General features: G+C 43.9%; 1 protein-coding gene across 5 annotated transcripts in view; it reads right to left on the reverse strand.

The window, feature by feature from the left end:
- Nucleotides 1-16,187, reverse strand: part of KCTD1 (potassium channel tetramerization domain containing 1) — a 90,397-nt gene that overhangs the window by 14,068 nt on the left and 60,142 nt on the right. For all 5 annotated transcript variants that reach the window (XM_082641731.1, XM_082641730.1, XM_082641728.1 and 2 more), the window contains one exon: nucleotides 6,385-6,529. In XM_082641731.1, the coding sequence (XP_082497857.1) occupies nucleotides 6,385-6,529 (145 nt within the window). The remainder of the gene's footprint in view (nucleotides 1-6,384; nucleotides 6,530-16,187) is intronic.

A 16,187-nucleotide genomic window follows, 5' to 3' on the forward strand; every position in this document is an offset into this window, starting at 1 on the left:
AGAAAATAGAGCAACAGTGAACAAATCAGTATAATTAGGGGTGAGGGGAAATGAAGGGAAGTTTTATTATTATCCATAATAAAACACGGCAGAGAAGTTCTACAATCACTTATCTAGAGAACAGATTCCAACGCCTTTCAGTGGGAGCAGCGCACAAGCAGCTGCCACTTAAGTGGTGTTCCGAAGTATGAAATTATCTAAATTGTTAAATGGGTATCTAGCTCAGACAACACATTTGCAGAACGAGATTTTCAGGGTCGTAGGATGCGGTGATTTCAAGATTTCATGCATTTGCTCAACCCAGCATTAAATAGCTGGAGAGGGGAGCAGGTCATCAAGGAATGCTCTCTGTGCAAACCCAGTAAGAGAGATTCTCTCCACAAGCCAAATGCCGTGTCCCTTTTCCAAGGTCAGGAGATAAGCTCTGCCAAGGAAGAAAGCACTATAGTACTGCTCAGGGTCAGGCAGACAGAACCCATCTGTGTGCGCCCACGTCTGTGATTCGCACAGACTGCGGTGGATGCACTTCCATCATCACCTGTTCTTCGGCTGCTCGGCCAGGTTCCAGACTCCCTGTAATTTACAGCCTGTCACCCAGAGGTTCTGTGGGAAACATTTCAGGGCCCTGGGATACGTGAGTTTCATTTGACATGCTTTTTGTCTTTTTCCCCAAGTGTGGGCTGCAGTTAAAACCTTAGGCAATTAAAGGGTGTGTTCTGTGCTTAGAGCTGATGAACAGCAGGTCTTTCAGAGCTCTGGAATCCCAAGGGAGCACCAAAGGTACAGAGAAGCACCCATCCCAATCCTAGCCAGGGGTGGGGGGCTGGGGGTGGTGACTGGGTGAGTCCTCAAGGGACTGTCCTCTGGAATGGGCCACAGCTTATCTCCCATGCAGTTTTTCTCTGCCCAGCATCTAACCTGAATATTCTTGGAGGAAAAATAATGCCTGCCACATTTAAATGTGTTTAAAACACCTAGCTCTGTTTCTGGAATATATTGCAACTAAAAACAAATGGCTATTATCATTTTCTGACTGTAATTCCCCATAAATTGTTTTATATTCCCTGGAGTCTGCATCTCTTTTAATCATGGAAATTGTAAGTTAATATATTACCCTGACAAGTAGCTTAGGATGATGATATTACATACATACATGTTTTATAATTTCCATTTAGTCCTATATGATTTTAAATGGAAGTGTAGTGCCTACTTATAGTTAGCTTCTGGTCTCCTATGACTCTTTTGACCTTTTTTGGTTCCGTTTAAATTAATTAATACTAAGTAATTATTACATGTCCAGCACACAATGTCCTCTAGAAAAAACTAAAAATGATCCGGTTTGTGAGACTCTTACAAAGTAGTTAAAGAGTCAGGATATACATACAAAATATCCAAAGTTCAAATATAAGGAAGTATATGACCAGGTATGAATGACAATCTGGTTTGAATGTGAGACTCACTTCATTCATTTACTCATCCATCCATGTATTCATTCACTTATGCCACAGATATTTATATGTTACTACGTGCAGGGCTGAGCTAGTGTGACAGACACTGCTGGCTAGCTTCCCCAATAGCTATTCCCAACCCCTTAGCCTTTGCCCATTTCTCTCACTGTAGAGTTTGAAAAAGAATAAAATTCACTTTTTCAGCCTCCTTTGCAGCTAGGGGAGGCTCAGTTCTAGCCAATGAGATATAAAGAGAACCTGGGAATCTTCTGACAAGGACGAAGTCTTGTGAGTTATAAGCCTTCTGTCCCCTTTTCCTGCCTTGAATGAGGATGTGATGCCTGGAGCTGTGGCAGTCACCTTAAGACCCTGAGGTGACAAGCATGAGGCCAGAACGTCAACACTGAGGATGACAAAACAAAAAGAGAGAGTCCTGTCCTTGATACCATCACTGAGCAGATACCACTGCCAACAGCCATGGACCTCTGATTTCTTATGTGAGAAAAACAAATCTCCATTAGTTTAAGGTGCTGTTGATTGGCTGTTTCAACACTTGTAGCTGAAAGCATTTGCTAACATACAGCTGGGTACATAGCGCTAAACAACAGAGACAAATAATTACAAATACACTGTGTGTGACCACGGAGAAGCGGGGATACAGGCAAATCTAAGCTAGACTAGGCACTCGATGGCTTAGTGATGAATATGATGAGCCCTAAGTGACAAGTAAAGGCCAGGCAAAGAGCATCAGACAGACAGAGTGGGCTGCTCTGAAGGGGAACAAGAAGATGGTGTGGCACATGTGTAGGTTAAGAGCCGGGTGAGGTAGGCAGGGGCCTCGTGGGTTCTGACGGGGATGTGCTGCTTTGCTCCATGAACAAGGAATGGGAAACTCCGGCAGAGTTTGAAGCAGGAGCAAGTCACTATACACGATGTTTTTTAAAAGTGTCCCTTGGTGAGGGATGGGGTGGGAGATGGAGGAGGGGGAGAGGGAGGAGGGCATAGCTATAAAAGGGCAACAGGAGGGATCCTGGCCATGATGGAAATGTTCTGTACCTTGACTGTGACAATGCTGACATCCCAGTTGTGAGGCTGTAGTATAATTTTGCAAGATGTTACACTGGGGGGAACTGGGTAACACAGGATCTCTCCATTATTTCTTACAGCTGCATGAGAATCGACCATGATCTCAAAATAAAAAGTTTAATGGAGGGCTTCCCTGGTGGCGCAGTGGTTGAGAGTCCACCTGCCGATGCAGGGGACACGGGTTCGTGTCCCGGTCCGGGAAGATCCCACATGCCGCGGAGCGGCTGGGCCCCTGAGCCATGGCTGCTGAGCCTGCGTGTCGGGAGCCTGTGCTCCGCAACGGGAGAGGCCACAACAGTGAGAGGCCCACGTACCGCAAAAAAAAAAAAAAAAAGTTTAATGGAAAAAAGTGTCTCCTGGTTTCAACATGGAGAGTGGATGAGAAGGGGTAAGGGTGGGAGACGGGACACCAATTATGAAGCGAGCCTGAGGCACCCAGAGAGTTGCTGGGCCTTGGACTAGGGAGGTGGGATGAGAGGGGTGAATTGATTCGAGAAGTATCTGGAGGGTACTCTAGGCAGAGCCACCGATGGATGGGTGTGGGAGGGTAGGGTCTGGAGCAGGACGGTGGGTTCTGGCATTTTCACTGAGATGGATAGGACGCAAGGGGAGAGGAGCGGGTTTCACGGTGCTGGCAGCAGGGAGGAGGCGGTGGGCCCCGCCAGCTCCTGGGTGGGCAGCTCGTTTAAGGAGCCAGTGAACTATCCAGGTCAATGTTCTGAGTGGGCGTCTGGAAATGCAATCACCTTCAAATAGAACTAAAGGTGAAATTTCTCTCCTCCACCCCCTTTCCCACTCCTAGTGCCTTCCTTCTAGGAAAACACCAGAGAGGAAGGAAACCTTGGCTCTCATTCTTTCAGCCCTTTCTCTACTCGCCGACTTGCTCTCCCAGCCCTAACCCGGGAGCCAACGCCTGCCACCCGGGGCGCCGGGTCTGAAGAGAGGCTGGGGTCCCTGCCGAAGCCCCGCCCACGCGCAGCAGTCCTCTCCCCCTCCCCCACTCCTTCCTTCCCTTCTGTGCCCAGTGCAGGACTCAGCCCTGCTTCGCATCTCCACGTAGGGCCTCTGCCTGCTTTCTAGAAGACTTCCCTCCGAGCTCCCGTTCCGCTGCAGCTGGTGTGCGAAGCGGCCGGCTGTCAACTCTGCAGCTGGGGGTCCCTGCAGAGAGGGGCCCGTCAGCTCGCTCTGCCCTCGTGTCTAAGCAGGTGGGTCCCCAGCTCTAGACTGAGGGCTGGAGCCCGGAGAGTCCCCTGCGGCCTCTGCGGACGATGCTCGCAGATGCATCGTATTAGAGACTCGCAATACGTTTTCCTTTCTGAGTTGGAGGAGACCATCCTTGGTAAAGCTGCCGACTTTTGCATTTAGGAGCCACGTTGCACAAACCAACTTCCAATGTCTGTAAACCCTGGAATCCTGCTCAGCACCGTGAGAGGCCTGCTCTGAGAGGCCCCCGGGAACCCCCAACTGGCTGGGGAGCAGCAGGGTCACAAGAGTTCCTCCGATTCATTCCGGGGCTGCGGGGAACTGCACACGCTCATTACAGTTATTATTCTCTTATTTTTCTGCCAAATGTATATTGTTTTCAAGTAAGAGGAATGTGTACATGATATGACCCTTCTACACTCTCTTTTCCATATGGCTAGTCATCCTTGGCCTGTACCCTACAGGTCAAAGTCCTGAAGGAGAGGATGGATGAGAGCCCCCCGAACCCCTATTAATTTGGGATCTATTCTTCTAGATCTTTTTCTATTTACGCATACATACTCATAATTTTTTACATAAATAGAAACATACTATTCTGCAACTTAATGCTTTCACTGAAAAAAATCTTGGTGATTTTTTCCCCATACATCAACTAATCCATAGTATGAATATTGTGTAATATTTGTAACCATCTGCCATTGTTGAACATTTTAAAATTGTGTCCAATTTTTACTATTACAAATATAATTATAATAAACATTCTATGTACATATATTTTTTGCATATTTATGTGTTACTTCTAGAAGATAAATTAACAGACATGGAATTGCTAAATCAAAACTAAATTAAAACTACCACTAAATTGTCCTCCAAAAATGTTTAATAGTTTTCACTCCCAACCACACTGTATGTTCCCCAATACTATATATTACCAATTTTTTAATCTTTGCCAATCTGATGGATAAAAGGGGGTATCTCATTTAAGTTTTGTTTCTTTGATACTAGAGAGACTGAATATCTTTTCAAATGTTTATTGGCAATTTCTATTCTTTTCCTTGAGAAACTTTTGTTTACATTTTAAAATGTTTTCCATTGGGTTGTTTGCATGTTTCCTACAGATTTTTAGGAGCTCTTTTATAATGGATATTAATTTTTTGTTGCAAATATTTCAACTAGGCTGATACTTGTCTTTTATCTGTATATGGTGTCTTTAGTTCAACAATTTTTTTCTTTTTTTAAGGATGGCTTCTGGGTAGTAAGTCTTGCTTAAGTAGGCCCTCACTGCCTGAAAATTATACTTTTGGAAATTCCTTTTTATTTTCTTCCAATACTTTTATAGCTTTAACTTTTATGTTTATTCCTGGAATTTTGGTGAGCTTATGACAGAGATAGGGCTCTGGCTTTATATTTTTTTCCAAAGGTCTTAGTCCCAATTGTCTCACTGCCAATTACTGACTATTCCTTTCTTTTCCCACCGATTTGAAATACCACCTTTATAATATATCAAATTCCTACGTACACACACATCTGTCTCCAAACCCTGTTTTTCTCCATTGATCTATGTGTATAATTTAGCCCTGTCAGGATCACACTTTCTAATCACTGAAGCGCTAGTATGTTGTGATGTCTGGTAGGACACATCCACTATTGCCCACCATTACTATCACCACCAAATATTTTTTAGCTCTTCTTAAGCATTCTTTTCTTCTACACAAACTTTATAAATGGGTCATATTTCATTTAAAAAACTTGTGACTTAAATGGGTTTGCACTGAATGTATAAGTTAATTTGGGCATAGCTGACATCTTTACAATATTGAAGCCTCCCAACCAGGAACAGAGAATGTCTCTTCATCTATTCAATTCTTGTTTTAAACTTGTATGTAGAGATTTGCAGTTTTCTTAATCAAGCTTTGCATATTTCTTAAGTTTATTCCTGGGTGTTATAATTTTTGTTGTTACTGTTAGTGGTACATTTTCCCATTACATTTTATAATTGGCTTTTGCTCTTCTATTGGTAAGCTACTGATTTTAATATATTGACTCTGGATGTGGATGCTTTAATGAGTTCTTTATTAGTTGTAATAGTATTTAATTGATCCTTTAGAATCTTTTATTTAGAGAAGTATTAACAGTTGCAAAGATAACATTTTTGTATACACCCTTCTAATATTAACATTTTCTATTTGTTCTTGTCTAATTTCATTGCCTAGAGTTGCCAGCACCATGTAGGACTAACTTTAACACTTGTTAGTAACTTTAAAAGGGAACACTTCTAAAATTTTACTGATAAGTATAATTCTTCCTTTAAATTTCTGGGAGAAAAAGTCTTTATTAAGCTAAGGAGGTTTCCTTTTATTCTCTACCTAAGACTTGTCAGAAATAAGCTTTGAATTTAACCAACTTATTTTCAATGTATTAAAATGAGTTGTAATTCTATTCTTCACATAAAAGCTGTCCTCTTTTGGCCATGTAAAACTTTAATGACCATATACTCTATTTCATTAAGACAGTATAACGATGTCAGAAACCTCTGATGCCATTAGAGTTGGTGTATGTTAAAAACGTAGAACTGGCAATATTTTTTGGAGCATATCAAAACAAAGCACATATTTATGCTGTTGGTAATTTAATATGAATCCCTCACCTTGAAATCATCAGGAATGAGGAGTTTTGATGTTCGTAGAAAATTCAAGATATATCTGAACATCTGTCCATCTCTGTCAATGAAATAGTGCTGTTTGAGACTGTCCAAAACAATGGGCTCTGTACCATCAAAAAGTCTTCCGATTCTGTGATAGGAAAGAGGGAACAGTGAAGACAATTAGAATCAATTGTTCGGCTGCTAAGACTGAGAGCTACTGTTTTGTGTCACTGTCAAAGTTAGCACTTTTGAAGATGGCAGTCCGGGAAAATCACCCACTAAGTAGTTATGGTTTTCTGAGAAATACTGGCCCCTGCTTGATAAATATCTCAAGACCAGACAATTCAAAATAGTCTCAGCCTTTCTCAAGTAAATTCTATTATTCAATGTCTTTTACCTGTAAAGAAGATGTCCTGACATGGTGATTATGGCTAAGTGCTGTCACTGTAATGGAAGATCATGTCTTTCCCTCTGTGTTACTTAAAACAACCCTCTCTGCCATTATTATATATATATATATAATTGCTTCAAAGTGTCTTTTAAACAGATTCTACAAAAAAAGCAATTTTGTTTTTAAGAAATTTGTTTTCTGAGCTTTCCCTACTCATGAATCCCAAATTTTCTAAAAATAAAGCAATGCCTATATGCTAACATCTACATTTAATTATAAAAAACAATAATTGAGAATATCACTCATCTAAGAGAATATGTTTTCCATTAACAATATGCAGTCTAGTTTCCTAGGTCTCAGCAAAAATCATCTGTAACAGCCAGGAATCGTTATAAAATATAAACATTTGACCACCCAAAAAGTATGACCTAGTGCTGAAACATAAGTGGCTATGGGTAATTTTTAAAAAGAGGAATCTATAATATGTTTTTCTTCTTTACAGTTAACATTTGAAAAGTGTGCTACAGTTAAAGCATTTTGTATCCATTATCATTTATCTCTTTAAGGAAGGCTGAAACTATACACTTTAGTATATACTCAGTTAACAGAAAGCAGTCACATCTATAGTATGAACAGGTAGAGTGTTGGCTAATGACAAATAAATATCCTGTATCAGAAAATAGAATTTACACACTTGAAATCTCTTCCTTTGCCAAGAGGTGCATTTGATTTTCATGAACAGGTAGGCAGGAAAATGGTTCCATTTTTTAAGAAAAGATTTTGTAGAACTCATAACAAGTCTCTCTCTGATTTGGAACACCACTTTATTGCTTTGATGATGATTTTGATTTGAAGATGATTTTGAAATTTTCTAATCTTATTGTTGAAATGGGACAGATGTAATGGTAAATCGACAATTCCACCCCTCTTAGAATACAACCAACCAGGGCTTCCCTGGTGGCGCAGTGGTTGAGAGTCCGCCTGCCGATGCAGGGGACACGGGTTCGTGCCCCGATCCTGGAAGATCCCACATGCTGCGGAGCGGCTGGGCCCGCGAGCCATGGCCGCGGAGCCTGTGTGTCCGGAGCCTGTGCTCCGCAACGGGGGAGGCCACAGCAGTGAGAGGCCCGCGTACAGCAAAAAAAAAAAAAAAAAAAAAAAAGAATACAACCAACCAACCAACAAATAGGAAAGCTGCTCCCCTCCCTCCCCAAAAAGAAAGACTTGTGAATTTGTTTCAATAAAAATCTTCTAAAGATAATTAGAAAACTCACGTCCTACCTGAAGGTAGTAAGCGCAAAGAAGAAAGCAACTAATTAGTCAGATCATATTTTTAAAACTCAATATATTTTTCTCAACTACTATTTTCATCCAACGTTCCACGAATTGAGGGTGATCATCCAGGGTGTAGGTTACAACCATCCTGGGATTCTTCCACCACATGCTACCTTGTCATTCATTTCTCATAAACACATCAATCAAATGGTAGACTATAGAAAGAAGAGGCAGTGAAACGAAAACACATTTTGTCACGTATTTATACTGTTTCCAGGACAGTTTGGTGCAGGATGGGAAAGAATAAGACTTGTTTGCCTATTATGAAAACATTCTACTCTTCACTGTTAATGATAAATTTACAGTTGACAGGAGAAGAAAAGAGAACTATATTTATTAAGTGTTTTCCAGATAACTTACACTCGCCTAAGCACTTTATGTATGCAACAAATCCATTATCCTCCTTTTAAAGATGAAGAAATAGGCTCAAAATGATGAGTAACTTGCCCAACTAGTTAAGTAGCATTGGGGGATTTGGGCACAGTCTGTTTGATCTTAAAGGGGCCTCCCTACAATGACTGGAATGAAAAGAATTACCACTGCTGAATGAAAGCTTTTGGTCTAGAGTTTTCATTTCTACCTTACATTTGTTCAGCAAGAGTTTTATAATGAAATCCAAGCGTGTACACTGATTATGTTTGTGGCCTGAAATAAATTAATATCAAAGATTACGAGTCACTTCACTAATGAGATGAAAAGTAAATATTTTATTCTTAAATAAATCCCAGGCTTTTAATTTTTAAATACTCAATTTCAAAATCTAGACTTGGAAGGTCGCCAGCACAGAATGCGTGATTAAATAAATCTTCACGGGCTTCCCTGGTGGCGCAGTGGTTGGGAGTCCGCCTGCCGATGCAGGGGACACGGGTTCGTGCCCCGGTCCGGGAGGATCCCACGTGCCGCGGAGCGGCTGGGCCCGTGAGCCATGGGCGCTGGGCCTGCGCGTCCGGAGCCTGTGCTCCTCAACGGGAGAGGCCACAGCGGTGAGAGGCCCGCGTACCACAAAATAAATAAATTAATTAAATTAAATAAATAAATCTTCACGGAGTGAATGGGTAAAGCAGTGACTGAGTGAGGAGGGGAATGAGGCTCCGCCAGTTACTAGCTGTAATCTGGGTGAATCAACTTCTCTCCGTCTCCATTTCTTTTATAAAAGTACCTTTTTTCTCAGGGTTGATGAAAAATTCAAGAAGAGTCACGGCACGCTCAAAAAGAATACGGCAAAAGAAGGTACCCCAAAGTAGCAAACGAAAACTACGAAACTACTATGTCTACGAAAACAGTTCTTAGAAGCCTGCGGGCACTGTAGGCAACAGGACTGAAGGAGTAAAAGGAACTATCTTGGCTTAAGTGTACTGATACAGACCTTTCCAAGACAGGAGAAACGTGTCGTGTAAGCGGTTTTTAGGATACCATCAAAACAAAACAAACAAAACCCACCTCCAAAAGACACGGGAAATTGCGCATAGTTGCAATCAGAAGCGCCTTCGGATCTGAATTGGATGACACAGGAAAAGAGGCAAAGGACAGAGGAGGGAAATCTGAAAGGACATCCGGCGCGGGGGGTGGGGGTGGGGCGGGGCAGGGAGGTGACTGCGACCTCTGGGCGAGGCAGTGGGGAAAATGGAGTCTGTAGGTTGAATCATTCAAGACGAAAGGGGGTGAGAAGCTGGGAGGAAGGACAGGACTCCCCGCGTTAGATGAGAAACCCACCGAAGCCCCGGAACCTGCGTTGGCCCGGAACCTTCGCTTCGAGCTTGAGCCAAGCCGGGGAGGGCGCGCTCTGTGGACCATAAGGTGGGAAGGGCGTGGCCTTAAATTAGTGGGAAAACCCTCCTGCCTTCTGCGCGGGGCGGAAGGAGCTGGAGCGGAGGAGGACGGAGGGATCGGGAAGGAAGAGTCCGTGGCCACATGGATGCACATTCCTGGCTGCGGTGAAAGGGCCCTGGGAGAAGAAAGAGTCCCTGCGTTTGGGTCAACAAATGTTAGAAGTAATAAAAAAAAGAGACACTGCTGTAGATTTTTGCTAACTTTAAAAAGAGTAGGTTTTGAATTTGTGAAAACAATGTGGAAAGACAGGGTGGTGCCAGCGATCGTAAAATGGGGTCCTGGGTCGGTTTCGAGATTGAATGTGCTGTGGAAAAGCATTGTTTGGCTAAGCAAATAGAGGGGAACATCGACACAGGCTGTATTTCTTGTGGACATATGAATGGAGTTACAAATCAACTGCAGTGACTTGTAAACTCTGGTGCCTGAAAACTATGTGGAACTGATTACAGTTTACTAACCTTGGAGAACATTCCTGTTTTTCAACTGACCAAGAAGACCAAGCTTGCTCCGGATGATGTACAGCTGCTTTTTTTTTTTTTTTTTTTAACACTCATTGAACCAAGTGGCAATGCAGGGAAAAACTTCCTTCCACAAGTTTATTTTTTTGACATTTATTTTTTAACATTCTACTTTGGACAGTTTCAAACTTTATGCCAAAGCGGAGAAAATAATATAATGAAACCCCATGTGTCCACCCAGCTTCTAAAGCTATCAATTCTTGTCCAGTCTTGTTTCACCTGTATCTCTATGCCTCCCTCTCCCCCTCTGGAGTTTCTAAGTAAATTGCAAACATACTACTTTTTTTTTTTTTTTTTTTTTGCGGTACGCGGGCCTCTCACTGTTGTGGCCTCTCCCGTTGTGGAGCACAGGCTCCGGACGCGCAGGCTCAGCAGTCATGGCTCACGGGCCCAGCCGCTCCGCAGTATGTGGGATCCTCCCAGACCGGTGCACGAACCCGCGTCCCCTGCATCGGCAGGCAGACTCTCAACCACTGCGCCCCCAGGGAAGCCCCATATTATCATTTTTATCTGCAAATATTTCATTAATTAAAATAATTATAAAGGTTCACTAAAAAACTGCATTAACAGATACTAAAATACATTCCTCTTTTTTGCTTTTTAGTATTAACTCTGTTGACTACTTTTGTTTATGGAGGAAATGATGCAGCCCAAATCTCCAAGGAAATTAAGCTCCTTTTGGTGGAAAGTTAGTCGGCTTCCTCACTGTGGCTCCCCCTCTCCCTGGCATTAAAGAATGGTCTTAAATAAAAGAGAATATAGGGGGGCTTCCCTGGTGCTGAGGCTGCTGAGCCTGCGTGTCCGGAAGCCTGTGGTCCGCAACGGAAGAGGCCACAACAGTGAGAGGCCCGCGTAACGCTAAAAAAAAAAAAAAAAAAAAAAGAGAGAGAATATAGGGATAGGACCTGACTTACCTGGCTTAGTGTGAATCAATCATTGAGAATTTTTTCTTGTGTAGTCATTCATTTAGAGGACCTGGTTTCTCTAATTTACTGTGACTCAGTTCCTTAAGAATTTCTCTTTCCTCTTTTATTGTGTAGTCATTCAGTTATTCATTCATTTTTTCCACCAATATTCACTCAACCTGGCCATGTGAAATACAGGGGACGCAGTGGAGAATAAGCCACACTCTTGACTTTTGTGGAATTTAACAGTCTGTGGGGCTGGGAATGCAGATCAAGTGCAGTGTGATTGAGTGTGCCAGTGGGTATGCAGAGTGGGCTATGGGAGTACACAGGGAAGAAAAAGAAAGTCCACTGGAGAACCTGAATGATAGGCAGAAGTTGGCCAAGTACAGGGGTGGGAGGTAAGGTTAGATAAGAAAGGAGAGGGGTAGGGAAGATACAAAGGCTTGAAGCTGGAAAAAACCAGACATGTGATTACTCTCCACTGGGGCCAACTGAGAAATGAGGCTGGGGCAGCAGAAATCAGCAAAAGTTAGATCACAAAGAGCTGTGTAAGCCAGGTCAGGGAGTTTGGATTTGGTTCTGAGGGCGACGGGGACTGATGTCAGGCTATGCTCTCAGCCATGTTAAGGAAAAGAGCTCCTTTAGAAGTGAGACAATCAAAACACTTTATCTGAAATCACATCTCCTCACAGATGCAGCTTGTAACTTATCCAAGTCCTGCCTCCTTTGCTTTGCTTTTGACTGCATCATTTGTATAGAGCAGTGCTTCTTAACCCTGGCTGCACAATGGAATCACCTGGGGACATTTTAAAAAATACAGATGCCCAGTGCCACATATTCTGATGTAATTATTGGTCGGGCTTGGGACCCAAGCATCTGCATCTCTTAAAAAGCTCCCCAAGGAAGTCTAACGAACAGCTGAGTTGAGAACCAGTGCAAAGGCAGATGAGCAGAGAGACTGAAGAGGAGCAAGTCAACGTCGTCGACTTGAGATGCTCTCAGTTAGTCATTCTGTCACTCTGAACTGTCACAGCACTTTTTCTTAAATAGCCAACCACACTTTTAGAGGTGACAGTCTCCAGGATGGCCTAGATCAACGTACCATTTTACAAATGCAGAAATGTAATGCTCAAGGATGCACAGCTGGCTAGACAGAGAGCTGGCTGGAAACCCTCCATGCTGCCCCTGGGGGGATGGGCAGAAGACGGTCACATTGAAGCCCATGGAGGACACCCTCCCACGAGTCCACCAATCAGTAGGATGTTACTTTTTAAAAAAATCTGATTTACAGAGTATTTTTCTATGGAATAATTTTGTTTTCAGAAGCACTTGTGGCTTCATACTTTTTCATGTCTACTAACTCAAGTTAGTAGATTGCCAACCAAGTTTCTGTCCTAATATATTATACCTAAGGAAGATGGTGAATGAGGTAGAGGGCTGGGTGAAGGTGTGTGTGTTTGTGTTGTGAAGTTGCGTGTGTGTGTGTGTGTCTGTGTTTGTAGGTGTGGGTACACAAACGAGAGGTGTGTGGGGAGCTGTCACTGCAGTGGAACCTGGACTCGGAACAGCAGGGAAGGAAGGAGATGGGGACAGAAAAGTCAGCATTGCAACCAGTGGGTCCCCTTCTCTCCTTTCTGCTGAGATGGGAGAGGAAGGATACAAAATGGGTGGAAGGAAGAGAAGTGCTAGGTTGATATCTCAAACTTTTTGAAATGTGAGGGTGCAATATCGTATTCTGTTTTCGCATGTATATATATTTAAATTTATTTATAGTTTTGGCTGCGTTGGGTCTTCGTTGCTGAGCACGGGCCTTTCTCTAGTTGTGGCGAGCAGGAGCTTCTCTTGTTGCAGAGCATGGGCTCTAGGCGCGCACACTCTAGGCGCATGCCGCGTAGTTGCAGCGCGCAGGCTCAGTAGTCGTGGCGCACGGGCTTAGTTGCTCCGTGGCATGTGGGATCTTCCCAGACCAGGGATCGAGCCCGTGTCTGCTGCATTGGCAGGCGGATTCCTAACCACTGTGCCACAAGGGAAGTCCAAGCATATATTTTTAAATGTCCACAATAAAAAGTTTTTCTTAAAAAAAGGGGGAGATTGCTAAGCTGGGTATTATTATAATGTTTAAAAAAATCACCAGTTAACTTACTGTTATTGAAACCTTACTTATCACATAGCATTTAATTCACTTATAATTGTTAACAAAATTCTAGAAATAGTTCTTTATAGTTTCCAGACTTGGGAAGTTTCATCTATATCTCATGAACACAGATAAAAATGAATTCAGAGCTTGTTATAGAAACGGATGGAAGTAATTTAAGAGAAGGAAGAAAATACCTTCTAAGTAAAAGCAGTCAGAGCAAATTATATCTACTTATGGGGAAGTAGCGTTTCCAGTACCTGTTCCCCGTGGCATCATCATTTTCTTTAATGATACATAGAGCTGGAGAAAGTAGGGGAGAAAGGAAAGGCAAGTTTAAAATATAAGAAGATGTATGAGAGCGCCCACAATCGCGGAACTCGGCGTTCTGGAGAATTGATCGCTGACGGCAATAGTGATGCCTCAGAGGGAGCCCAGAGCCACTCGGGGGGCCTCTGATCCTCCAAGAATCTCATGGCCCCTCCCCTGGCTCATGGGGAAAGTTGTTTAAATTAGGAGAAATTACATGAACTGCTTACGATGAAAAATGTATTATAATTAACTTGGTTTTTTTTAAATACCAGAATTTACAAAAGTAGCCTTTTTATTCCTACATTTATTGAATGCCTACCATGTTCCTGATGCTCTGCCAGGCCTCTTCAAATGAACGTGATGCGGTCCTGCTGGGTGCTATGGAAGGACAGGGGACAGGGACCTAGCCAGCCCAGGGCAGGGAGGGAAGGCTTCCTGCAGGAGGCAACCCTGTGCTGGGTCTTCAGGATCACCAGGTGTAAGAGGAAGGGCACAGGGGCTTGGAGAAGGGATTTCAGGCAAGAAAGAGCCTGATGGGTGAGGTGGGCAACACCAACGACTGAGGAGCATCTCTCTCAAAGGGTCAACCTGAGCAGAGCCTGTGAGGGCACAAGAGCTTGGCCGTGGTGCCTTCAGTAATATCTCGGAAGCCCCTGGATGTTCAGCTCTGACTCACAGGCCTGGGTTGGAATCCTGGCTTTACCCTCTTCAGGACCAAATCGGTTTGAGTTTTGATTTCTTCATCTGAGGAATGGGATAATACCCTGTCCAAAGAATTCTTACGAGGAATAAATGGATGTCTAATACGACCTACATTTACCGAGTGTCCTCGACATGCAGGGCACAGTACTGAGCCTTCACAACAACTCTGCTAGGTAGACACCATCACCCTCGTTTTACAGGTGAAGACACTGCAGTCAGTCCACCCGCGCTGAGGCAGTGGGACTTCAGAGCCCAGCTCAGGGCCACGCCCTTACTGCCCAGTGGTCGCTCTGCCCCTCGGTTAAGCCTGGGCTCCGTAAATGTTGACAGGTTTTCATCCTTTGGAGATGACATGCAATGCCCAAACAGAATCTGATGGTATATAAAATCCTGTTGTGCATCTTGAATCGGAAGACTTTATTTCTTTGGCTGTGCCCCGGGGCATTCGGGATCTTAGTTCCCAGACCAGGGATCCAACTTGCGCCGCCTGCGGTGGAAGCATGGAGTCTTAACCACTGGACCACCAGGTAAGTCCCAGAAGACAACTTGTAGTTGTTTTTTTTTTTAAATATATTTACTTATTTGGCTGCGCCAGGTCTTTGTTGTGGTATGTGGGATCTTCGCTGCAGCACACGGGATCTTTTACTTGCGGCATTTGAACTCTTAGTTAAGGCTTGTGGGATCTAGTTCCCTGACCAGGGATGGAACCCGGGCCCCCTGCATTGGGGGCACGGAGTCTTAGCCACTGGACCACCAGGGAAGTCCCGGAAGACAACTTTTTACATCACCTGGTCCTGCTCTTTGGTTTGAGCAAGTGTCTGTTTTAAAATGATTTCTAGGGCAAAGGGCTACTTTTTTTTTTTTTTTTTTTTTTTTTCGCGGTACGCGGGCCTCTCATCGTCGCGGCCTCTCCCGTTGCAGAGCACAGGCTCCGGACGCGCAGGCTCAGTGGCCATGGCTCAGGGGCCCAGACGCTCCGCGGCATGTGGGATCCTCCCAGACCGGGGCACGAACCCATGTCCCCTGCATCGGCAGGCGGACTCTCAACCCCTGTGCCACCAGGGAAGCCCCAAAGGGCTACTTTTTAAGGTCAGTCCTGGATCAGAGCATCATGGTGTCCCATGGGAGCCCACTTTGGTATTTTTGGCTCCAGCGGTTTCTGTTTAGGCTTCCCCTTGCTTTCTCTGTGGGCAGGCGAGCCCGCACGTGTGCACCAGTCGGCCCCCCAGGTCACCCCCACTGCTCCCAGTGGGCTGTTCTACATTTGGAGGTATTTGTGACACACTCCTTTTTTCTCTTGACTTAAAACTCTAGAATATGTTTTCCATTTTACAGTAATAATTACTATTCAGAGAAAAAATGTTATAAAACATTTTTTGAGTTTGTGTTAGGCACTCTGCTAAAAACTCTATGGATTATCTGCTTTAATCCTCACAGCAACGGTAGAGTATTTACAGGTGATACTTCGATGTTAGTGATGGAGAAACTGAGGCGCAGAGCCACCAGGTCATTGCTGAACTATGCAGCCTCCCGTCCTGGAAGAGGGAGGGCCAGCCCAACCTTGACACTGTCTCTGACTCTCAGGGTCCGTCTGTCCCAGAACTCTTGCTCCTTTCCCACTCAGACACCTCCCGCCAACCTTCTGCATCTTGCAGCTCCACTCCAGTTTTCTTGTT

This window comes from Mesoplodon mirus (genome assembly GCF_964341445.2).
Source record: "Mesoplodon mirus genome assembly, chromosome: 13".
NCBI lineage: Eukaryota > Metazoa > Chordata > Mammalia > Artiodactyla > Ziphiidae > Mesoplodon > Mesoplodon mirus.